Raw genomic sequence first — 26,404 nt, 5'->3', positions numbered from 1 at the left:
AGTGTTGCTAAGTTCATATCATTAATCCGTAATAGCTAGTCACATATAAAAGCAGCTGCTGCAAGAAGTCATCCTTGTCTCCTTGAAGGACTGACAATTAGACGGCTCTTTACTGACTAGGACAGTTCTCTCCACTCTAGAGTAAGTATCTGATAGAATTTTGTATATTTTTTCAAATAAGAATTGTATTACTTTTCTGTTTCATTTATGCAGCAGCAGCATGCCTTTTTAACGTTACCTCTTAGACAGCATTGTTAAAAACTACCCTACATAAATCTTTTATTCATTCTCTATGAAAGCAAAACAGCTGAAAGCGCATAGTTTGTTTAAAGGTAAACATGCTGTATGATTTGGGCTTACAGTACCCGTACAAACACATAAAATTATACTGGTGTGTAGTTAGTTTCTGCTTATTTATGGCAAATATTACTGTAGACCAGTTATCAATAAGAACAGAGTTCTCTCATTGAAGTTGTAAATTAAAGAATATTTCTTTAGTTACAAATGTTCCTGCTAAAATGTAATTAGTCTCATCTGCTGATTTAAAGTTTGTCTAAATGAAGAGCAACTTAGCTTTCATGTAAATCCCAGTGTCCAGCAAACTGCAATGAGACATCAGCAAAATTATAAACCATAACAATACAACTTCTGCTGCTTCAGAAATATCATGCAGACTTAAAATGCATTTGTATACACCAGATTAAATGTGAGATTCTTTACAGAAAGTTGGTAATTTTATTAGGCTTTAGTGTAGAACTGTAAATTTTTTTCTAAACTTGGTTTAACCTGCAGATCTTAAAAATATATATGTGTGTATGTATACAGACACACATACACACACACACACACACACACATATTATTCATACCCCCATAACTTAATGTATACAGACTCTGAGATTACATAGCAGCAGATCAGTTTTGAAAAGGAAAAACTTCCTTAATACCACTGTCTGTCAATTTTATAGTCACACAAACATACATTTATCTGCACTAATCTCTCAATTTGTCTCACAATAGACACACTTCTACACCAACTAAAAGATCAGTGCATCAACTCACAGTCCTTGTAATACCACAAACCTATCTCTACTAAAGACAAATGTAACATTAACAAGCACAAACCACAACACTATCCAGCACAGACACGTTCACCAACCGGGAACAGAAATACAATTTGGCAGTTCCTACTTCAGTGAAAGTTCCTTCTGAATAAGTGAATGCAACCACATTCAAATAAATGAATGTTACCTGTATATACTTCAAACGAAAATGCAAGTGGACAGATATTTTTTTCTATGCTCTCTCCCTGCTATATTTGCTGTTATCCATTTGTGGTAGCTACACACTTTTCCAGTTTTCTGTGGAATATTACCGCCAGAATCATTCCATCACCAAGAGTCACAAGGTAACTATAAAACAATTTAAGAAGTACACAAAAAGTGCTTCTCAAAAGAGTTGTGGGGGTATTTCAACCTGTTTTCTTTCAATTAGTTAGTTTTCCAGCTAGAGCAATGGAAGTCGTCATCAAATAGAATCCAGTTGCAACAACCACTCAAATAAATGTTTATTTTGGAAATTTTATTCTGTATGATGACTAGAAAATAATCAGTTGTCTGCATCTTGCATATTGTCTCTTTGCAGCTTTTTTCTAACTTAGACTCTCTGTCCTTTCCTGGATTGTGGAAAAGTGATTCTAGGAAACACCTGGTAGCAGAGAGAACTGTGACTTCATAGCAGGAACAAGTGTAAAAGTAGCCGCAAAAGAGACAAGAGTCTCCTTACAATGAAAACAAAACAAAACAATGTTAAGAAGATGTTGAAAGTGATTTGTAGCCCAGATTTACTGATTTCACAATGTACCTGTTAAGTCATACTTTGACAGTGGTGTGTACTGAATGCAGTTCTAAAGCAAGGCATCTTTGTCCTCAGCTCATGCACGTAGAAAATTAATGCAAACTACAGACAGCATATAGCTTTATTTTTTGCCCCTGACACCACAACTTTTGTAGACACAATCATGTAGCTGGCCATTCCAAGGTATCCATCTGCTGTCAAATTAAAAATTGTCATAACTTCTTTTTTAAGTTATATATTACAGTACCCATCTTAAATAGTTTGCTGTGTGAAACATTCCTGTCAAAAGTCAGCTGTGGCACCTGGAATAAATAATAGTAATTAAAATGCACCTCTGATCAAATTTCTTATTTCATGCACTAACTTACCTGCCTTACTAAAATATTTTGTTTCCTCGTTTGTGGCTTTGCACAGGCTGAAATCAAGATGCTTCTGACAGAAAAATCTTTGGTGCTTTTAAGTTTTCTGGGGCTCATTCTGATTTCTTGTATAGCAACATGTCAAGAAACAGAAAGGTAAGTTATACAGCTATTTAAGTTTGTGCTGTTAGATATGAAAAAAAAAAGAAAACATAAGGGAATAATGTGTACACCATTGTGACAATTTTTTGTTGTGTCCTAACTGTACCTGGCAATGTAGGGTTTAGGGTTTAGGAAATATTCCCATATGTGCATGTTTAATTTGATTGTATTCATGCTTCAATTGTCTATTTTTTCAAAAGAAATTCTCCATATATCTGTGTTGAATTTGTTTTTTATATATAATTACATCATTTTTCTCAAAACAAAAATCAAACAAATATTAAATATACACAACGTCTGTTTATATTTGATCATATCAACATCATGATAGGAAAACAAGAATACTGTATAGATGCTATAAGACAATAAAAATAAGTTATATATGGCACATTTTGAATAAACAGAGGAAAACCTGGGAAAAAGACTAAGACACATCCAGAAGTCAATATGTTATATATTGTACATTGTGTACAGAAAGAGGGAAACATGAGGAAAGAATAAGATGCATCCAGAAGTATAAAATGTCAGGGAATATTATCAATTTCAGGATTACAAATCTCCCTAAAATAGCTTACAAATTTTAGGGAGTTGTTTAAAGTAATTTACAAACGCTTAAATTAATGCAGCTCACCCTCAAAATGAAGCAGTCCTGAATTAGTTTAAAGTTTCATTATGTTTCTGATAACTAAGTAAAATCTGATAGATACAAACAGCCGTCTATGTCTGAAGTGTAATGAAGGCCTATAGATTTCGACACATTTTCTCTGTCTATTCTGCTTGTTATAACTAGGTAAATATACTTGCTACAAATGCCCATTTCCTCTCTGAAGTACGGAGTAGCTAGTTTGTAAGGAGTTACACAGTAAGCAAACCGTTAATGTGGGAATCAAACTTAGATCAGCCAGAAAATTGTTCATTCACAACATAACTGATGAACAAAGATCTGGAAAATATATAGTTTAGCTACACACTATAGCTCTCCATTTCTTTTCTTTTAATATATATTAAATGTTTGGTGTACATACAATTATATTCCTAAGACACTGGACAGAACAGGAGATAAACTTATTAAGGTATGAAGAATACCATAAATCCATTACATTTAGGTTTGCTAAGAGAAATGGAAATTCTGTACTCAGTTAGCTGTAGCACTATCCTGTGCATCAGAAAAATGCAGACCAAATAATTAGTAGTATGTTCTATATTATAACATAAGATTATATGCACAATATGGATTATATGCACAATATGGAAAAGAGAGGCACAGTTGTCGATGCAAGGTGGGACTGCACCTCACTCCACAACAGTAATTACAACATCAAATCTCTGTATCAGTTAACATTTGCTTTTTCAGTTCTCTACAGCTGTAATATCTTAACACAGTTGCAAAGGAAGGCAGTATCATGTGATGAGAAGTCTAGGTGCGTATCAAAAATGATTACAGTGCACTAGCATCAGCCAGCCGCTCCATCAAAACATGATCTTAAGGAGCTTTATAAAAGCTAATCCAGAAATGAGGCTTCATAAGACATGGTGCAGAAAATGAATTGGGAGCTCACTTTGGGCTTCTGTCATGAATTAACTGTTGGAATATGCATGTAATTAATAGAAAGTATTAGCTTTCTCCCTCATATATCTCATTCTATTTCTGTTTACCAGGAATGGGTGACCTAGTGGCCAAAGTAAGGAACTGTTAATGAGTTACTTTGTACAAGTCTGGCTCTGATTAATGCAGTGTCCAGCTGCATATTCTGTGACTCTGACCAAGTCATTTACCCCTCCCCCCAACTGCTGTTCACTTGTCCTTAAAAACAAACAATTTTTTGCAATGGACCCTAACCGATACCAACAACTAAACAAAACTTAAAAGGACCAGCCAAGATATAGCGGTTATCACTGCTGCCTCACAGCCCTAGGTCCTCTCTATTCATTTCCTAGCACATGTACTTTCCAAGAGGAGATTGAACGCCTTTCCTCTGTCTTTGTGAGTTTTCACCAAGGCTGGTTCCTATGACTTCCCAATGACATGCTAGTGGGTGGGGTGTAAATTGCCTGAAAGTGTGTGTGTGTGTGTGTGTGTGTGTGTGTGTGTGTGTGTGTGTGTGTGTGTGTGTGTGTGTGTGTGTGTGTGTGTGTGTGTGTGTGACCTTGCATGCACTTTTGTGCAGACCTCAATGTACCTATTTTCAGACTTGATTTACCCCTTCACATGATGTACCTATTTTTGGAGGTATGCCCCGTTATATGTCTCAACTGTTAAGATTTTTGCCTGATATCTTTGCTCTGTTCATCATAACATTTGGCATATCACTTAAGATAGAAATTAGTAAATAATGACAGACATTTGAGTTTCAGATTTCATATCCTCCAGAAAACATATGCCAATGCAAAACCTTTTAATCAATCGGCTTTCAAAGTTTAAAAGAGCAATATTTAAAATTTCTCCCTGTTTTTTGGGCCTTTGTCCCCACCATTATTTTTTATTTTTTTATTCATTTGAGCGCTGATATTAGGTGAGACAATTCCTTGTCTGTTGTATTGGGTTTGCCATTTTATCTGGTCCAACTACAACAAGGACTCAGAATTTGATTCTTCATTTACAAGAAACACCATTTTAATGATGTAAATCACTGAATGATTACTTAACCAAAGCTTTACTTCCTAATATGTTGCATCAATTCGATAAAACTTCGAACCAGATAAAATGACAAACCCGATACGGCAGACAAGGAATTGTCTCACCTAATATCAGTGCTCAAATGAACTGAGATAATAGACAACATGGTTTACAGCCTCAATACCCTGAAAAATTTTCCATTTACTTGTATTTTTTCCAATACATTAAACTAATTAACCTCTTTTTCCTTAAACAGGCTATATTCTCCCATAACAGACCAAACCGAGCAGTCTATCTGCTCCATCATTGAAAAGCAATAAATTGGAAAACAAATATAAACCAGAAAGCTTCTCACACTCATCCAGTTTTTTTTTTATTCTTTTAGGCTCACCCCTCCATATTCCAAGGGGAGAGAGGGCTTTGCAGCTGATGACCACATTCTGGGCTAGGCGAGACCATTGAATTCATTAAACTCAGGAAGTTTGGTATAAACCCTTATGTCACTGGGTAGAAAGTCAGCTGACTCACAGACAGGACCCAGGAAGTTAGAACTGAGGAGTCCACCTCTACAAAGTGGCCAGTCAACAGCAGAATGCCTCAGGGATCGGTCCTGGGACTCCTCTTTTTTGACATTTACTTCACTGAAGTAAAAGCCAATGTGAAGGGCCTCTGGCTAACGAAATCTGCAGATGATTGCAAATTATGAGCAGTCATAGAATCCCCCCTCCCCCCTGACACTAATGTTCTTCAAGAAGTGCTGACACAGACAAATAACTGGTGCCAGAGTCACACAGCCATGGACTAAAACTAAATGCCAAGAAACACATAATAGTATCCTTTGGGAAGTCAGCCACCCCTGGGAACTATCATATTGACAACATACCCCTAAGAATCACCTCAGTAGTCACAGAATTGGGGACACGTGTAGACATTAATCTAGCCATTTACCATCATGCATCTACGCTAGTGAGGAAATCCTTCTATGTTGTGCAACATATAAACAGACTGCCTCAGTAAGAAACTGAGATGCCTCATAAAATCCTCCAAAGCTAGTTACGAAAATAAAATTGCCAAAGATTCCAAAGACAACCACAAAGCATTCTATAACTATGTCAAGAATCTAAATGGCAATGCTCAGATCTGCTCTGAGCTAAAACAGAATGGCATTAAAAATACTGATCCGAAGGATATTGCCAATATCCTGGCAGATCGATTCAGTGCCAACTTCACCCCCCTCTCACCCCCTAAATGGCCCATCTCAATACCGGAAGATTGGCAAATTCCAGTAATAATGGCCACACAGGTACAAAACGCACTCTCCAAAGCCAAGAATACAGCATCCATGGGACCAGATGACATCCCAGGCTGTGTACTACATGAACTACAATATGAACTGGCACCTCACCTAAGTGTCATGTTTAATCATAGCCTCACCTCAGGTTTCGGGCCCACTGAGTGGCGCAGAGCTACAGTTATCCCAAACCACAAGGGGGGATCCACCTTGGATCCCGGAAACTACCGTCCCATCAGTCTGACAAGCCTTATCTGCAAGGCCATGGAGCGTATTATCATGGAACTTCTAAACAAAGACATTGGCAACCTTCAAACACTGGACCCCACCCAGTTTGGGTTTGTGAAGGGCCGATCTTGTCTCCTGAACCTGATTGACTTCTTTGAATCAGTCTCCAGAGCCATGGACAAGGGTAAGGTGGTCCACACAGCCTATCTAGACCTTGCCAAGGCCTTTGACACCATCCCCCACTCTGGAATCATAGATAAACTTACTAAGTTGGGCATTAATCCCTATGTCACACAATGGGTTGCTAAATGGCTTACTGACAGAACCCACACTGTAAAAGTAGCCGACTCCAAATCCAGCTCCAGACAAGTGACAAGTGGAGTACCTCAGGGTTCAGTCCTGAGGCTGCTCTTGTTTGGCATCTACTTCTCTGAAGTACAGGTCAACACTAAGGGACTCTGGCTAACAAAGTTTGCAGATGACTGCAAACTGGGAGCCATTACTGAATCCCCAAATGATATGGATACTCTACAAAAGGGCCTTACAGAAACAGATGCTTGGTGCCAGAGCCATGGGCTCAAGCTCAATGCCAAGAAATGTATTGTTATCCCCTTTGGGAAAAAACATACATCCATGAATTACCATATAGGTGGCAGTACACTAAACACAGAAAGTGTGATAAGAAACTTAGGGACACAGGTGGACAGTGGTCTCACCTTCGATAACCACATCGCCACAACAGTCAGGAAATCCTTCTATGTGGCACACCTCATCACGAAGGGCTTTTCATCCAGAAAAAAGGAGGTCATTGTCCCACTGTACTCATCCCTCATTAGACCCATTATAGAATACAACGCCCCATTTGGTATGTACCTCTCAAGACATCTGCAACAACTGGAAAGGCCTCAGAAATACCCCACTAAAAGAATCACAGGCCTAAAGCAGATGCCCTACGCTGACCACCTTAAAAAACTCCAGCTATACTCTGTCGCATATCGTCTACTCAGAGGTGATCTCTGCTTAACATACAAGGCCATGTCAAACCCAGAGCTGTTGGACATGCTACACTTAAAGAAATCCCAATCCCTCAGAGCTACACACTCCAGGGATCTAAACCTTGTCATCACAATAAACAAAACATGCTGGAGGGATAGGTTCCTGACCCAGAGACTCCCCAGACTCTGGAATAGATTGCCCATACATGTCAAGCAGAGTGCCTCTTTGGACCTCTTCAAGAGGAACCTTGACAATTGGATGGGAGAAAGGAAATTCACCTCAGGGATCACGTCAGTTGCCCTGCTAGACAGGGGTCCAGGAAAGTAAATAATGTGGGAAGAAATAGCCAGGGAATTGTTATGGCTAGGCTTGTATAGGCCCTAGGGCTGATAGCCTAGTACCAACCTATGAACCTATGAACAAAGGCTCAACATCTAAGTCCAAGGAGGTCACTTATCCACTGTATTCAACATTCATCAGACTTGTTGTTGAGTACATTGCCTCCTTTGGGATGTACCTAACCAGGCACATCCACCAACTGGAATGGCCACAGAGGTTACTCACTAAAAGAATACAAGGAGTAAATAACATGTCCTGTGTAGACTGCCTCAAAGCCCTATCCCTGTATTCTGCTTGCTACAGGCTGTTGAGGGGAGATCTATGCCTAGCATGCAAGACATTGTCAGACTCCACTCTGATGGACTTCCTGCATATCTGCAAAACAAAACAACACCATAATTACCCCTTCTAAAGACTTAAACCTTGCCTGTCATGTAAATAGCACCTGCTGGAGAACCAGGTATGTATCCCAGAGACTACCCCTTCTCTGGAACAGGCTCCCTGTCCATGTGAAGCAAAGTTCCTCCCAAACTGATTGTAAGTGTAACTTCAACAAATGAATAGTGAATAAGAAATTCATCCCTGGTTTGGCACCCATATTTCTAATGGACAAAGGCAGCCTGTAAATAAATGGTTAATCTCCCAGACCCTTGCTTGTAAACATTTCATCTCCCAAGCCCCTACTTACACTTACCAAAGGTATCAGCACTTGTCAGAGATTTGGGATGCATGGCTAGGCTTAAAAAAAGGGCTCAGTGGTCATTAGCCTAGTACACACATATGAACAGGCATTAAAAGATATGTTTAGTCATTTTCTTTAAACACTTGCAGTTGCTAAGTGTTTATACAGCTTACTTTTAAATAGTGATATTTCTTGGGCCTCAAGACAGGTCACACTAAATGAATGAGTTCTCGTTCTCATAATCAGATATTTGGGTCTATATTAGAACATAGAAAATTTAATGGTTCGAATCACTAAATGTCGACCTTTAATGATCGAACCATTAAAATTTCGAATGTTCCAGAAAAAATAAATTAAAACAAAAATAGAAAATCTAAAGAGTGTAGGCAGGGGGGCAAGGCCCCCTGCACCCCCCCATGCCCCCCGCTACTTAAATATACCAACTTCGAGACCACACTACATTGAAGTAAACGGAAATCTCCCCTTACGGAGATTTCTGTTTACCCGTTCGACGTTCTGCACTTTCGCTATTCTCGTGTCGACAATGTCAGATTCGACATTGTCGGCTTTTGAGAATATAATAGGTAACCCAGATATTTCCCTCCTATCGTTACTGCCGCCTCCTTGATCATCTGCTACAGATTTCAGACTTATTTCTTCAAAAATTGCTATTACTCTCTCTATCTTGCCTGACAGTTTCCTGAACCAATTGGATATCCCTTCATGCCTGCTTCCTGTCTTTTTTCTGTACCTAACATGCAAGCTCCTTTTCCATACCCCCTGTCCTATGCCTGCATATCATCTATAAACCATCATGATCTCTTCACCTCTCTGAATTCCCTCTTTCTCGCTGTCTAGTTACAGCAGCCAGTAGCTTTCTTTTTCTGCAGAAGTCTTTTGCAACAGTCTATTATTATTCTGAAAACACCTCATCATTTTCCTCAAATTAAAATCTTAGAATTTAACAAAACTACACAGAGTTGTTTTGCTCCATTCTAGGGTATGAGCAACATTCCTGTTTTTGTGAAAGCTGTAAATGTGTTTTAGTGTGTGTATTCTGTTCAAGGAACTCTGTATGCAATGCTAAACCATGTTTTTTTCTGAGTCATTTTGAAAAAGCACAGTCCCCCTACCCAGGACTCTGCCACAATGGCTCCTCTACTAACACCCAGTTAGTCAATTCATTCCAGGGTTGCGAGAACCAGGCATTCCTGGGCTAGGTCCTTCATACCCAGGAACCCCAAATGGCCCTCCATTCTTTGAAATTAGTCAGTTAGTAGGGAGCAGACCAGCTTGCAGGACCTGGCAGGATGTTTACCTTTTCCCTCTGGCAGCACCCCAACCCCCACCCTCATGCAACTCTTTTGAGCAAAACTATCAGTGTGTGTTTCCCAAGTAGGTATGCTTCTGCACACCTAATTCCCCTTGGCTACATAGTGCAAATTCACTACAGAGAGCATGGGCTCAGCACACTCAAACACCACTAGGTGAGCAGTAGTGCTCCCGCTAGGTGCCACCTGTGCGGCAAGCCAGAGCTGCCCCCCCCCAGGATCCTCCACAGCCAGACTGCTTGATGTACAAATAAGAACAATACAAATATAGTGCAGGCAGGTTTAATAAAAACAAAAAAAAAATTCATGTTATTGTTTGAAAGATAAGTGAAACAGAAGCTCTAAGATTAAAATGTGTAAAGCATGAAATAAGTTGCAGACGGCTGTAAGGACAGGAAATAGAGAGCTGGAGTAAATATTTAATGGAGAAGGAAGCTTTTTAGAAAATGACCTGACAGTAATGCATTTCCAGTGCCTATGCCAAGCCACTGTGTAACACAATAACCAAACATATAAATCAGAAGTAGAGCATTAACTGAGCTCCAATGCAAAAAGTCATCTCTCCTTAACATATTTTTAGCATGCCTTCTATTCTAATTTTAAGGATACTAACAAGGTAACTGGGACTGTGCTCACAATTCTTGCTGTGCATAGCACAAAAATCATACCTTAATGTAATTAAGAAGACACTTCCATTTGAAAGGATAACATCAGAACTACCAATCTAATTGTGGGGTGTGTTAGAAGTCAAGCAACAGACAAAAAAAAACAAAGATTTCAGAGCAGTAACAAACACAAATCTGTAACACTGAGAACTTGTGAGACCAGTCTGACAAGTGCTATCTGACTGAATGAGAGTGGCAGGTGAACATGTATCTTTGAGGGAAAAGAATCACACAGGGTTGAAAGAATGATCTATTAATCAGTTATTGCATCCAGCGGGATGGAGTGCTGTATAAGTTGATGACCATTTCTAGAGTTTGTAGGCATTGCCATCATATACACACATCCGTGTGTTTTATTCTGTAATCTTACATGACTAGTACAGGATCAAACTTAGATTCTTAATTCACACATCCTAAATAAGACATTACTGTAGGCTTCCTTCAAGTTCTTTTCTATACTCATTCTTTCTAAATAAAATTAATCTAATATAAGCTTTCCAATACCACTTCCACATAAATTGCTGTCTATGGCTTTTATTTAATCATGTTGTTTACTTACAGTTATTACAGTGTAACTGCATATAACTGCAGTGTATTTATCCACTTAGATGCAAACATATTTTACAGTTGCACTAACTGACAAACTGTGACTGTAATTACTGCACTGAAAGAGTTTGAATTATGCATTGGAAGACAAAAATTCATTTTAGCAAGGCTTTGTAGTAAAGTTTATACAGGAAAGTGTGTGTGTGTGTGTGTGTGTGTGTGTGTGTGTGTGTGTGTGTGTGTGTGTGTGTGTGTGTGTGTGTGTGTGTGTGTATACACACACACATACACGCACACCCATAGAGTTTATTAAAGCTCAGGAGAAACATAAATGCATTCTCTGATTTGCATAGTGCTATAGAATCCTCAGAACACTCTAGCAGGTGCAAAACCTCTCAGTACTTTCAGATGTGCTTGGGAGTGGGTGACTTTGTGCTTTATTCTGTCTTTATTATCTGTGGCTCTTTTTAGCTGTCATTGTCTGTCTGTGTAGTCGTTGCTGGACAACAGCAGTTTGGCTGGAACGCAATGTGTATACATATTAAGACGAGTGGAAATTAGAACTTGGACAAAACAGTAAGCCCCAGGGCTGAATACGGACTCAGACAGACTGAGTTAGGTCTGCACCTTTAGCTGTGGATACAGAGTATGCATTTCGTTTTTGTCAGTTATAGACTATACACTTAATTTTTGTAACAGGGTTTAAGTTCCCAGTACAACATTGTTTGCACATATCCTCTCCCATGAAAATAAGGCCTCATTTCTTTGATGTACAAGTATTGTAAGGTAAATAAATCAAATAATATCTACAAATTTGGTATAGCAACAGCAGGCATAATTTGTGGTGACCAGGGACAACAGGTGAGAGTCCAGGACATTTTGCAACCATTGTGATATTCCCTTCAGATCTCTTCATGAGGGACTTCTTAACATTTTCTTTAATAAAACAGATGTGGTGTGGAATTTGTGACTTGGGAGTCTCAGTTAGGTCAGCTTTTTGCAGTTCCTGTGATCTGGCTGAAATGACTTTGCAGTGTAAAAAGCTCCACAGTAATCTAAACAATCAGATAGGCTGCATGGCACAGCACTCTGGGAAAAGGTTCAGTTACTGCATCATGTGCAGAACAAACTAAAATGATAAGCTGCAGTTAATGAAACAGCACATGTAGTGTGTCTGGAGTACAATGACAGCATAAAAGTAACAAAAGAGATACAGTAATGTGAGAAGAATATTTTATTTTACAGGAAGGTATAGTGAAACTGCAAAAAACAAGTGTGCCAACCACTTAGGATGGTATATACCCATTCATTATTGCTGTCAAACATTGCTGAAAGAAGGTGAGTGACTTGGCACTTAACTAGGGAGGAAGAGACAGTGTGTAGTGTAGCAGTACGAACCTAAGTATTACATGGTGTGGCATTCTGTGGTTAAGGCTAACGAGTTTGTTAGAAATATGACAGCCAGTATCGGTGCTGTTGTCACAGTTTGCTTTATTCAGTGTAATTCATTTATTTTAATTCTGTGCATTGAAAATTATTAAAGTGTGATTATTATACGTATTAGTTTTGTGGGTCTGTTTTTTTTTCTCTCACCTTTGCGTAATTCTTCCATTCTGTACTTATTGTGTTGTTTCTGTTATGCTGAATCTAAGATTTCACTTCAGGCTAGCCTCAGCAATTCCACCAGCATCAGACCCTGCTACCAGGTCCATAATAATCCAGGAAATGGATATTATGCTATAGCATGTGCAGTTGCTGTAGCAGAAAGGGGTAATTGGAGTGAGTCAGCGTGGAGATTAGACCATTCATTTTTGTCCTTCCAACCAAGAATCTGCTACCTACCACTGATGTGTGTAACAGTCTGTCACAGAGAGTACCTACATGATACCTGGGTACTCTTCTCTGTTTATGTGCTTGTTTATTTGATTCCCCTTAAGCGGGAAACAATGGCCCAGACTAACAAAAGTATACATTTTACAGGCCATCTATAGAGCCAAGTCTCTCAAGTGAAAAATAAACGCACCAAAATAGAAATTACAAGAAGTCATACAGTAAACAAACAAGGATAAGTAATAAGGTAACAACATATGACATACAAGACCAACAATATTTTTAAATGGATTGTAGTGAACACATTTTGAAACAATAGAAAAAAGGCGTGGAGTATTAGGGCATCCATCAGCTAGTTCAGAGGTAGAGGAAACTTTAGATGATTTTATGCCCCTATATTTACAAATAGAAATGAAAGTGAAAAAGTGAAAAGTGGTTTGTGTGCAAAGTCACTAAATTTCTAAGCAAAACAACATGGAAGGAATAGGCATGGGACACATACAGCTGACAGCTGTCAAGTCCCAGAGAAGCTGCTTTTAGTGAAGTGCCATAGGAGCTGAAAGAGCAGTTACAGGAAAGTGTTGAGTCAGGAAAGCACTTAGCTATACACATATACATAAATGCATAAATACACACACACACACACACACACACACACACACACACACACACACACACACATATATATGTATTGTCAGTTGCAACTGGGTAGGTGGGCTAGTTCGTGGGCCCTTTTCAGCCATGAGTCAGGCATAATTGCACTTATATAATTTCAGCATATAACAAAGATAATACAGAATGCTGAAAAGTGCATAACAACTATGCATATCTGTTTTTAATGAGTATCGTAAGAGATAGTTGATGAAACTTTAGAAAACACAAACATACATGTAGGAACTAAAAAAGCTTTACATATTTGCAACAAATGAATATTTTAGAGTTGATTGTTAGGAAGTGCTTTAGTAGTATACTATTTATAGCTGCTAGAAGAAAGCACAAGTTGATTGCTGCTTTGCTGAATGGAGGGTTTCCCATCTTTATAAAAAAATACAATATATATGTAGCAGTACATCTATTATAGGTACTTAAAAAGCTTGTGTATAAATTCATTGTGGTCTGTAAGTTTTCTGAGCTCTTGGAGAACATGATTCCACTTTGCTGTAACAATCTTAGACTAAATTGCCTTCACCTATACCAAAGCTGAAGGGTGGTCTCTGAAACATAAGGCTGTTGTTATCTCAGAAGTAAACCATCCTTCAGGACAACAGGTACACAGCACTGACAATGAAATGAACGGCAGTGTGGTACAAGCTATGTGCCATGCAAATCAGCAGCATTGCCACCAGAAGTCCTCAAATGTGCACCACATAATGTTGGGGGATGAGGCTTACTGATCTTAAGAAGAAGTGATGAGAAAAATACTGCTTTAAATGGCACACAGTACTCAGTGTGCAGGGCTTAGGAGACAGTGTTTACATCTCTTTGCATCTTTTTTTTTTCAATATATCACTTGTTAACAAGGTATTTAGGCAAACTGTTGCAGGCACTGAGGCACACGTTTAAATATTCTGATTAAAAATTAATAATGGAAGTAAACACTTAAGAACTGCAGCTGAAGTACAGGGTAAGAGCATTTTAAAAAAGTTCCTGTAGCATAGCTTTACAAGCAAAGTATACAAAAATCAGCTAAGCAAAATATGCAAATAATATACAATACTACCATACTTTAAACATTTTACAATGTGAGACTATTCTTATGTGGGTTTATTGCATTCAAATAAACTAGTTCTGAAACTGTCATTGCAAGAAATCTGAACAAACCCTAAAATAATTGGTAGACAAAGGCCCTAAAACAGGGACAAATTTTAAATCTTGCTCTTAAAAACATAGAAAGATGTTAGAATAACAGGTTTTCTGTTAGCATGTGTTTTCAGAAGGATATGAAGTCTGAAGCTCAAATGTCTGTCATTTAGTCATTTTAATCATCATAGATTTGCCATAAACCACAAACGTTATGAAGAACACAGTAAAAATGTAAGGCAAAAATATGGACATTCTGTGAAAATCTGGACAGTTGATAGGCATATTAAAAGGCATAAATTACCACAAAAATCATAAAATGTAATAAGCAGAATAGTTAACCATGGATAGAAAATCATAAAATGTACCGTGAGCAAGTTGCATGGAGGTTACATTTCCAAGGCAGAAAATATTCAGATATTTTTTTATAATCTGATACAGATAGTGTCACCCTTGCTTTTTTCATTAATTTGATGAGATTTGTGAATTATGGCATAAAACAGTTATATCTGGCTATCAAAGGCAATCATAGCTTTACTAGAAAGGCTCACCCAGACTCTGCTACACTTTGCTCTGAGGGAAAGGTTAATTTGCTTTTTATTTGTTGTATTACTTTATTGCCTTTTCCTATTTTGAATACTGTGATTTGTTTTATTTACCTTGTGTTTTACTTGTATTCTGCTTTTAACTGCATATTAAAACTTGAAAAGAGACCACAGCTCTGTCTCTTGTGAGTCAGGCAGAAATGTTTTCCCCACTCTCCCACCCAGTTGTTTTCCCCACTCTCCCACCCGGTTACTGTAGTGTTCTTAAACACCACTGTCTATCTAGTTGTCTTCCCCTTATGTTAATGTGACCATATATCTCATTTTCTCTCTGTTTTTACTGGCTTGTGTGAGTAAGCACAAAATTATCATTTTGTGAAATCACTCCCCTTCAACTATTTAAATGTATTGGCCATCCTACTGTATTCCATAGTACCAGAATACAAAAGTGACCACCCCCTTTCAATCTATCTTGCTGTTTTAAAAAAAGTGACTCTCCACTAAAACTAAACTTTTTAGACAGGTAAAACTTAAGTTACCTACTTTCACATCTAACTCCTCTAGTGCACACTGAAGTGTTTAGGATAAACCATTTTTTTCATCTTACCTTTAAGCATCCCTGTGACTAGCACTTGCTTTAAAACCTGCTGGAAAGCACTAGGAAGTCTTAAACTGATACAAGCACTCAACTCTCCTTGTTAATAAGGAGAAATTAATTGTTGGCACTAAGCCTATAATTGCAAAGTACCTTGCTAAGGTAAGGGAAAATAGCTCTTGTACTTTACAAAAAAAAAAAGCACTAAACCAGACATGTCCAAGGGTCAGCTTCTGGTAATTTCTCCTGTCCACCTGGTAAATCTGGGCATATGAGGGCAATGCAGCAATTGCCTCATGTACACAGGCAACCCTTTCCTCCTACCACCCAACACTACAACCTGCGAGAGATGCACTTACATAGCCAAACTGGAAGCAAAGCTCTCTCCACCCAAGATTGTGCTAGACAGTCAAGAGGAGAAGGTTAACACCCGCACTACACCTCAAGCAACACATAGCCCTTCTAAACCCACACCACCAACACCCACACATAGCAACACTAAACCCACATATGTGGAGGCCCTTAACATTAACCTGCCCAAGCAACAAGGACCTCTGAAGCTGAAACGCAAACAAACACCAATCACAACCAGTGTCACATGGCTCACAACACCAGTGTGCCACCCAACAGCCCCTAAGGCAAGACAATGTACCCAACACTTTAGTCATAGGTGACTCTATAGTCAGGCACACTGATGTCCCACTCACCAGGCTGAACAAGAAGAAAAATCCAGTCAGCTGCCTGTCGGGTGCCAGTATCTGCCACATAATGCATGCACTCAAGTCACTCCACAACAAGTACAAATATGACTCTGTCATTGTCCATGTTGGAGTGAATGACTTGAGACGTACCTCCCTGGACTACATGAAAAGAAACATGGAAGAGCTCTTGGATCATGTGGCTCAGGCAGGTATGTCCCTAGCTCTGAGTGACATCCTGTCTTCACCCAGAATGATACCACAGTATAAGGACAAAATGATTGACTTCAACAATTGGATAAGCTTCTAGTGTCAGTCAAAGGGGATCCAGTATCTGTCTGCCTGGGACGAAATGATCAACAGACCACGATGCTTTGGGAGAGATGGTCTGCACCTGTCGCCCCTGGGATTCAGGTTACTGGCTAAGGCTCTTGCCACCCCTATAGTGCCTTTTTTAGGCAAAGTTCAAAGGACAAAATCACCACCTTAACAGGTACAAGCATGCAATGCTAGAAGTCTAACCCTCAAAATCTACTCTCTCAAGGCACTCCTAAAAATGGAGAACATTGATATCTGTGCAGTAACTGAGACCTGGTTCAAGGCTCCGGAGAGCACCCCTGCAATACCAGGCTACAACTCTTACCACACTTTTCAGCCACCAAACCAGGACCGAAACACTAAAGGTGGAGGAGTGTCCATATTCACCAAGGATATTGACAACACCAGGCTAGTTGCCCAATACAATGCATCTGAAATTCTCCAGGTGACACTAACACTAGGTAAGACTGCAATCCAAATTGTAGCTTGCTACAGATCCCCCACCATGCCCCAAGATTCTCACTAGACCTTTCTAAACATACTGGAAAATATTAAGATACAACCAAACACCCTAATACTGGGTGATTTCAACTACCCTGCCATTAATTGGGAAACCTACTCATGTACCAACACCTTTGCCCAACAGTTCTTGGAATTCATAAATTCCAATGCCCTGGATCAACTAATCCTTAGTCCCACCAGGGGCTCCAATATCCTAGATGTGGTCATTACCAACATGGGAAATCGATGCTCCACACCTATGGTCACCCCTTCGTTGGTCAGGTCCGACCATAAGCTAATCACCCCTGACATCCACATCCCACCCCCACCCCCCAGTAAGGAAGCCTCTGTAAAAAAAAACTTCCCCAAAGCCAACTTTATGCTACTCAAGTCAGATGTGACAAACTTCATGACACCCATGCAGACGGGAACTGAAAGTTCGACTAATGAATCCTACACTAAAGCACTGTACGAGCACATCCATTCGTGCATGAATTGTGCCATCCCCAATAGAACCAGTCCAAAAAAGGAAGCCAATCTGGTGGCCCCTTGCCATAAACAAACTTTACAACAAAAGGAAGAAACTGTTGCAGAAAAGAGGAAAATCCCAGGATGCAAAAAACTCCCTTACCAGCCTCAGTAAGAAACTGAGATCCCTCACAAACTCCTACTGTAGTTATGAAAATAAAATTGCCGAAGATTCCAAAGACAGCAACAAGGCATTCTATTGCTATGTCAAGAATCTAAATGGCAATGCTCAGATCTGCTCTGAGCTACAACAGAATGGCATTAAATATACTCATCCCAAGGATATTGCCAATGCCCTGGCAGATCGATTCAGTGCAAACTTCACCCCCTCTCACCCCCTAAAGGGCCCATCTCAATACCAAAAGATTGCCAAATTCCGGTAATAATGGCCACACAGGTAAAAAACACACTCTCCAAAGCTAAGAATACAGCATCCATGGGACCAGCAGACATCCCAGGCTGTGTACTACATGAACTACAAAATGAACTGGCACCTCACCTAAGTGTCATGTTTAATCATAGCCTCACCTCAGGCTTTGTGCCCAGTGAGTGGCGCACAGCTACAGTTACCCCACTCCACAAGGGGGGATCCACCTTGGATCCTGGAAACTACCGCCCCATCAGTCTGACAAGCCTGATCTGCAAGGCCATGGAATGTATTATCATGGAATTTATAAACAAAGACACTGGCAACCTTCAAACACTGGACCCCATGCAGTTTGGGTTTCATGAAGGGCCAATCTTGTCTCCTGAACCTGATTGACTTCTTCAAATCAGTCTCCAGAGCCGTGAACAAGGGTAAGGTGGTCCACACAGCCTATTTGAACCTCAACAAGGCCTTCGACACCATCCCCCACTCTGGAATCATAGATAAACTTACTAAGCTGGGCATTAATCCCTACATCACTCGATGGGTTGCCAACTGGCTTACTGACAGAACCCACACTGTAAAAGTAGCCAGCTCCAAACCAGCTCCAGACAAGTGACAAGTGGAGTACCTCAGGGTTCAGTCCTGGAACCGCTCTTGTTTGGCATCTACAAGGGCATCTACAGGGCAACACTAAGAGACTCTGGCTAACAAAGTTTGCAGATGACTGCAAACTGGGAGCCATTATTGCATTTCCAAATGATGTGGATATTCTACAAAAGGGCCTTACAGAAACAGATGCTTGATGCCAAAGCCATGGGCTCAAGCTCAATGCCAAGAAATGTATAGTTATCCCCTTTGGGAAAAAACATGTACCCATGAATTACCACATAAGTGGCAGTACACTAAACACTGAAAGTGTGATAAGAGACTTAGGGGCACAGGTGGACAGTGGTCTCACCTTCCATAACCACATCGTCACAACAGTCAGGAAATCCTTCTATGTGGCACACCTCATCACTAAGGGCTTTTCATCCAGAAAAAAAGAGGTCATTGTCCCACTGTACTCATCCCCCATTAGACCCATTATAGAATACAATGCCCCGTTTGTTATGTACCTCTCAAGACATCTGTAACAACTGGAAAGGCCGCAGAAATACCTCACTAAAAGAATCACAGGCCTAAAGCAGATGCCCTACGCTGACCGTCAAAAAAACTCCACCTATACTCTGTCGCATATCGTCTACTCCGAGGCGATCTCTGCTTAACATACAAGGCCATGTCAAACCCAGAGCTGTTGGACATGCTACACTTAAAGAAATCCCAATCCCTTAGAGACACACGCTCCAGGGATCTAAACCTTGTCATCACAATGATCAAAACATGCTGGAGGGATAGGTTCCTGACCCAGAGACTCCCCAGGCTCTGGAATAGACTGCCCATACATGTCAAGCAGAGTGCCTCTTTGGCTCTCTTCAATAGAAACCTTGATGATTGGATGGGAGATAGTAAATTCACCCTGGGGATCACGTCAGTCACCCTGCTAGTCAGGGGTCCAGGGAAGCAAATACTGTGGGAAGAAATAGCCAAGGAATTGTTATAGCTAGGCTTGTATAGGCCCTAGGGCCGATAGCCTAGTACCAACCTATGAACCTATGAACTGCTTTACTCCTGTATTACTGTAACTGTTTTTTATGTCTTTGCTCTCTCTAGTATCAAACCTCAAACTCAGTATATGTATGCTGTCTTTTGATGCATAGTCTTACACTCTCATACATATTTTGTTTCTACTTTCCCTCCTACACATTTTTGTTGTTTCCTTGAGCTTCGATGCATGGCTTTTCATTTGTTGTACCTGCTTTTTGTTTTTTCTTTTTTTTTTTAGTGTATGCTCATAAATAAAACTTAGTCCATAATTGTTCTATATTTCTTTTTCTACTTTCCTAGGTCATATGTAAAAATAACGATATCTTAGCTAGCACAACTGCACCATATGAACAAAGATTTGCCTAAGGCTAGCAAAACACCCATTTAAAACATCCAAAAAATGATAATGTAAGTACTGCGGGAGTAATCTTTACAGCTTGAAAGCAGTGACTATCGAGCATTTTTTTAAATTGAGCACTTATTTTTTGATAGAGTGCTTATTCTTTTAATTCAAATAAATCAGCTACTACCTTAGTGGGAGGTGGGGAAAGGGACAAGGAAGCTTTGAAGGTAGTAGTAGCAGAGTCCAGAGGGTGGGTGTTAGGAACCTAATCAAAAATGGAGGGCCATATGGACTCTGTCTGAGATACTCATGAGGCTTGCAGTGCTACAGCCTGGGAGATTAGGAATGTAAGAAGGGTATGGTAAATGCTCACAGGCATGCACTCATTGCTGACATCATAATGAATGCATGCTCATAGCACTAGAAACAAACATTAATTCTGCATTCATCTATTGCTTTCGTGTCAACCTTCAGGCATCAGCAACTACGTTTGTTTGCCATGGTAGTCATTATTTCTTTTTGTTTGTTTTTTTAAGTATAATCCTCATGTTTGTTCTTTTTTCCTTAATTTACTGAGTTTACAGACAGCAGTAGGACAACTCTGATGTCCAATCCCTGAATTTCTGTGTGCATGTGCTCTTAGAGACTCTTCATTTTCACATAGAAGTGATAGTGTAGAGCCTTACAGACGAAATACTTCCCTGCATGCCTTTAGGAATTACCTTTTGTTTTGTAACAGTACTTCTACATGAAACAGTAGTCACAAGATAAACTATGTTAATAATTCCCAAATTCATTACCATTTTGGGAGTGTGATCGCTGTTTTAACACCACATTATTCACTGACACATTAGCTTCTCCAGAATGTTAACTCACAAATAGAAATCATTTGTTCAATAAAAAGCATCTATTTTTACAATTTCACAGAGTGAGACAGAACTGTAACAGTTTTGTGAAACAACATACAGCTATTCCAGTTGTTATGTGCTCCAAACTGTAGCAGGAGTAACAAATGTTTCCCATTTACAAAAGCAGCACTAAACAACTGGCTTCATGGAGTCGGGGAAAGGAGCCTTGACTGTCACACGGCCATCCTGGGTTCAGGTAGTGGCTGACATACTGGAGAAGATGGCAGGTGCAGGGATGGAAACAGAGTAGCAGTGTCATGCTTACTCATCCCAGGGGAAGGATGAGAGTATGCAAGCCTCTGGGAACATCAATGGCATGGGAGTTTCTGGTGCTGACTGAGAGATTCAACAAGGGATCATTTGCTCCATGCAGGAAAACTGTCAAGGGACGGATCAGTCACTTGCATAGAGTAGACAATGTTTCTTACTGTACCACTGCATGTCTTGCCTTAAAGCCATAGCTAAGACATACCTGGGAAGAAATGTAAGAAATATTGATCCACCCAGGATGATGGCACACTATCACTCAGCTGTTGCCTCCCACAGGTACATGGCCACATACATCTGGAATGGGGAAAATGGGTCATCTGATAGATGGGATGAGCTCCACTGTAAGAAAGGGACAATTAAAAAGAAATGAAGGGAGATACAGTAGTAATACAGGCTGTGATAGTACATATAACCCAGCGGGTTATAAAAAAAAGTTTTATTGCCATGTCAGGTCCAGCTTCAGCTAGCATTATATTTTTTGATCTTACCTAGATTGCCGGTGCCTTTTCTTAAACATCATCATCATCATCATCATCATCATCATCAACATTCTATTGTCTACATGGGTCAGGGTGTGGTCAGAGCCACCTCCCTGGATTTAATGCTATTTTTGTACCTTCCTTGATGGTTATGCCTGATTGTCACATCTTCAGACATTTTCATTTTTCTGCCTTGCTAACCAATGACAGCAGTAAGACAGCACACATATGATCTGCTGCATGAAACAAGTACTTTTATTTGGCCTGACAAGCCTGTCCACCTTCAGGAAGTTATATAAAACTGAACAGTTCATTAACATTTGAATGGATTCATAACTTTCAGAGTTGTTTATGCTATACCAGTGACCCAAAAAGATTCTACCTACAAGAAGTAATTTCTGAAAAAATGTAATGACGTAAGAATTGCCATATAATGGTGGCTTTGTTTCTTTTTAAATATTCTGTATCTATACAGCTATACTTTGTTAATAATTACTTGTTTATCACATTACTCATCAGACACATTATAGACTCCATATATTGTGTCATTATAACACCATATCAAATTACTGTGTTCTTTTGACTTGTGATACCACCGTCCACTGTCATATTTTAAAATAGTCTTCAGACTATCTCACCCATTTGGTTAACAAATTTAAATAAATAAACAAATACATATATGAATACATACATACCTAAATAAATAAACAAATAATGATATTTTAAGACTGAAGCCTGATAGATCCAAAGTCCTGATGCTGTACCTAGAAGCATGTATAAAAACTTTATTAGGCTGGCCAGCGCATCTGAAAAGTTATTAAAATACAGTGGCGATGGCTTTCATACATATGTTACCATAAAACACAGATGTGGCCACACTGCTGTCACTGATAATTCTAAACATCCTTTTTTGAATGCAACTATCACTTTTCACGTGTTTAAAGTCTCAAGGCTATAGGAATGGAAAATCCTGGGTCAACGTGTTGCTCTCATGGCATCTTACTTAAATGGAAATCTGCCAAATAGCAGTAACTATTTTTTTTCTTCAGAGCAATTTACTTCTACTTCGAATTGTTCTGTTCTCTGTGATAAGAGTTGCAGAAGTCCAGTCCTTTAGCAAAGCCTGTGAGGCTCTTCTGTGGAAGTTTGAGTCTCAAATACAGCTAAAGATGTGCTATGGTTATACTACAGTAATACAGGGTGATCTGACAGAGTAAAAAAGAGCTTTTATCCCAAGGTGGGGTTAAACCTGAGCATCTTTACCACTGCTAATTGCCTAACAAGCTTATCATATTATGATATTACTATATATAATCTGTCTTCAAAATGTTGTATGAATGCTTTTTCTGTGTTTATCGGTTCAAATACCATGACATAAGAATACTTTTAACAGCAAATCTCTCATTTTCATTTTGTTTTGGTCTAATATTTTACTGTGTACTACCTTTCCTCATTCTGTGATATTACTTTTTCCCTGTCCTTGCTATTTCACCAGATGCTCTGGTTGAGCTGTTTCAGTCTGGTCAATTTTTGGCGTATCCAGACATTTTTGTGTCTAATAAGAATACACAGAAAGAATCAACATAAGGTCTTAATCACTGGGCACACTGTCATGCCTAAGAAATGTTATTTGTTGCTTTTTAGGTCTTTTTAAATGGCACTGGGATATGCAATAACATTAATGCATGTTCTTCCTCATTAGCTATCAACCACCCCAGTTTCTGTCATAGGTCCCCATGCTGTGGCAACTGTCTCTAACCTCCTTTCAAGAAAAAGTAATGTGGTCCCTAGAATGTTCCATTCATCTCCCCAGCTGGCTCTACTGATATGCTGGTATGTCACCTGATTCCAAGTCAGCTGCGTCACTGACTGACTCTTTCCTCTGTATCAGAGGGTCAGCCTGTTAAATGACAGGCACTCTGTCAAAATAAATACAAAATAAGCAATAGCCTAACCCGAAGGTTGGGATAACATTTTATTAGAATAGTTTAAGAAGATGTGTGCATGTACAGTGATTTTTGAATGCTAATAAGTGATACAGTCTAGTCTTCATTTATTGTGCTTTTTGTCAGTGCCTTCACCAGGATCTTTTGCTTCTGACCAATTTGCTTCCGTAATTAGCATTATTTTTTCGGTATTTATTTATCCTTTGTAAACCAGGTTAGTCCCACTAGCTTAGTAGCCTCTTTTCAGGGAAGACCTAAGGTGATATTTATAGTAATAGTAGACATTTGACCTAGGCATCAAGGAACTTTCCCTAGTCTTAGCCTGTACACTATGCTATGCTATGCTATTGTCACTGACTGACCACACTAGGTGGCTGAGGCATACTGTGGCATTGACTAGAACAGGTAAGGTGAAAACAGACTCCCAGCATCACTATACAAATAGCACTGATTTTTGTCTACATTGTGGAAAAGAGTAAAAAAATGTATCTGAAGTGGGTCACCTTCATTGATCGACAGCCCATTTGACGGAAACCCATGTGATCGAACTTTCGTTTAACTGACAACTAGTACTTCAGTACACTTCAAGGCAAATATCAGGGATTTGTCCCCTTCCCCAATGTAGTGCGACCCTGGAGTTGGTATATATAGATAGGGGGGTGCGCAGCCCCCCACATTAGGGGTGTGTGGGGTGAAGCCCCCCACCTATTTTGATTTAAATTCTGTACTTTATGTATTATTTTCTTCTTTTAAACGAAATTAGGTGGGAGTCTGTGCCCCCTACACCCCCACCTAACTATATATAACAACTCCAGGGTTGCACTACATTGGTGAAGGGGACAAATCCCTGTTATTTGCCTTGAAGTGTACTGAAGTACTGGTTGTCAGTCAAATGACATTTCGATCAAATGGGTTTCAGTCAAATGAAATTTTGATCAAATGAAGGTGACACATCTGAGGGACCTATCCACAAGAGCATCCCCCACCTACACACATTTACAGGTGCATACACATACACATACTCACACACAGACACACACAACACACATACACAGCAGCTTCATGGATGAAACCCTCACTACTGTGCTAACTGGCTTGTTTGCAACTCAAATAAATATGGCAACATATACTATTCCTGGTGGGGAGGAAGGTAAGGACAAATATAATGCTGGAATATAATGCACAGGCCACTTTGTGTCCAGAATGTATAGTAAACCAAACAACCAATACTAAACAATACACTGGTAGCAACAACAAACCAGTTCTTTTCTGAGATCATAAATAAAATACAGTGATATTCTATACTAAAAAAGTATTTTAATGATCTCACTTTCAGTCAAAATTGTTCAAAGGATAACATTTTTTTATCTGAATTATTAATAAAATATCTTGTCATATCATAGATGTGTTAACATTTTATTCTTTAAGTTTTCTGAATAATATGTGTTTCTATAAACAATCTTTTACAGCATATTCGTTTTGTCTTCTTGTCATCCTATACAATGTAATGTAAAATGTAAATACAATATTTTCAGTTAAAACTTGACCGTTTAGATTTTGTTTGCTGTATTATCAGTTCAGGTAAGGTCATGATAGTATTCAAACACTGGTTAATGGTTCCCCCAGTTTAAGTTCTCAGAATGTTTTGTGTGCTTAATGCTGTGGCAGAAATAGACCCATTTCCTAAGTTAGCCTCTATTGTTGATCACATGTTGCATAAAGTTATGACTGCAGTGTTTGGTGCTACTGACAATGATCAATTAGACTCACATAACAGCTAAAGTAAATATATTCTCTGAAACGCATGGGGTTGCCATACTTTGTGACATTTCCACAGAAAATCTGTTATTAAGTTAAAATAGCATAATACTGTATTTGTGTTAGTAGCACAACAAAAAGGAACGGAATGTAGGATATATATGAGAATTGAAACAAGAGGTATGCTAACCCAGCGCCCAATTAAGTGCTCATATTAGACTCAATTTCATTGTGTTTTGTCTGACAGTTTAATGCAAAAGAGTACGGCTGTGAGCTGCACTCTATATCCCCCACTTTACCTACTGTGTGAACCTAATCAAGTCACTTAACAAGACTGTACTCCCACATTACCCTATAAGAGGTAAATTGGTTCCAAATGTTTATTTGCTTAACAAATATGTAAAATAAGGGAAGGAATAGGGTACAGATTGCAGAGCATTAGCAACAGTTAAGGCTATGAGGCTTAAGGCTTACTGGTAAGATCTCTTCCTTAATATCACCAGGGTCCAGTATTCAGTCTTTACTGATAGTCACTGCCTGTGCAGAGTTTTGCATGTTTTCCCCATGCCTCTAGCAATGTTCCCTGGGTACTGTAATTTCTTCCAATCTCCCCAAAATATGCTGGCTGATTGACTTTTAAGCTGTTTGTTAATTGACTATGTTAAATTGTCTAAAAAGGGGCCAAGAAGGTCCAGTTCATTTATCCAATTAATAAATGCAAACATGAATACATAAATAAATACTTGCATACAGGGTAAGTTACAGAAACTTTCTTAAACAAAATAGTGCTCCCTTCTAA

General features: G+C 39.2%; 1 protein-coding gene across 1 annotated transcript in view; it reads left to right on the top strand.

The window, feature by feature from the left end:
• Positions 1–34: 34 nt before the first annotated feature.
• Positions 35–26,404, top strand: part of LOC122806310 (parathyroid hormone 4-like) — a 27,413-nt gene continuing 1,043 nt past the window's right edge. Inside the window, exons 1-2 of the mRNA XM_044076624.1 lie at positions 35–141; positions 2,271–2,371. Of these exons, the coding sequence (XP_043932559.1) occupies positions 2,283–2,371 (89 nt within the window). The 5' untranslated portion in view covers positions 35–141; positions 2,271–2,282. The remainder of the gene's footprint in view (positions 142–2,270; positions 2,372–26,404) is intronic.

The sequence above is a fragment of the Protopterus annectens genome, chromosome 7.part0 (assembly GCF_019279795.1).
Source record: "Protopterus annectens isolate FY-2018-M chromosome 7.part0, PAN1.0, whole genome shotgun sequence".
Lineage (NCBI taxonomy): Eukaryota > Metazoa > Chordata > Ceratodontiformes > Protopteridae > Protopterus > Protopterus annectens.
Note: the sequence above shows the minus strand (reverse complement) of the source record. Positions and strands in the feature narration are given on the sequence as shown.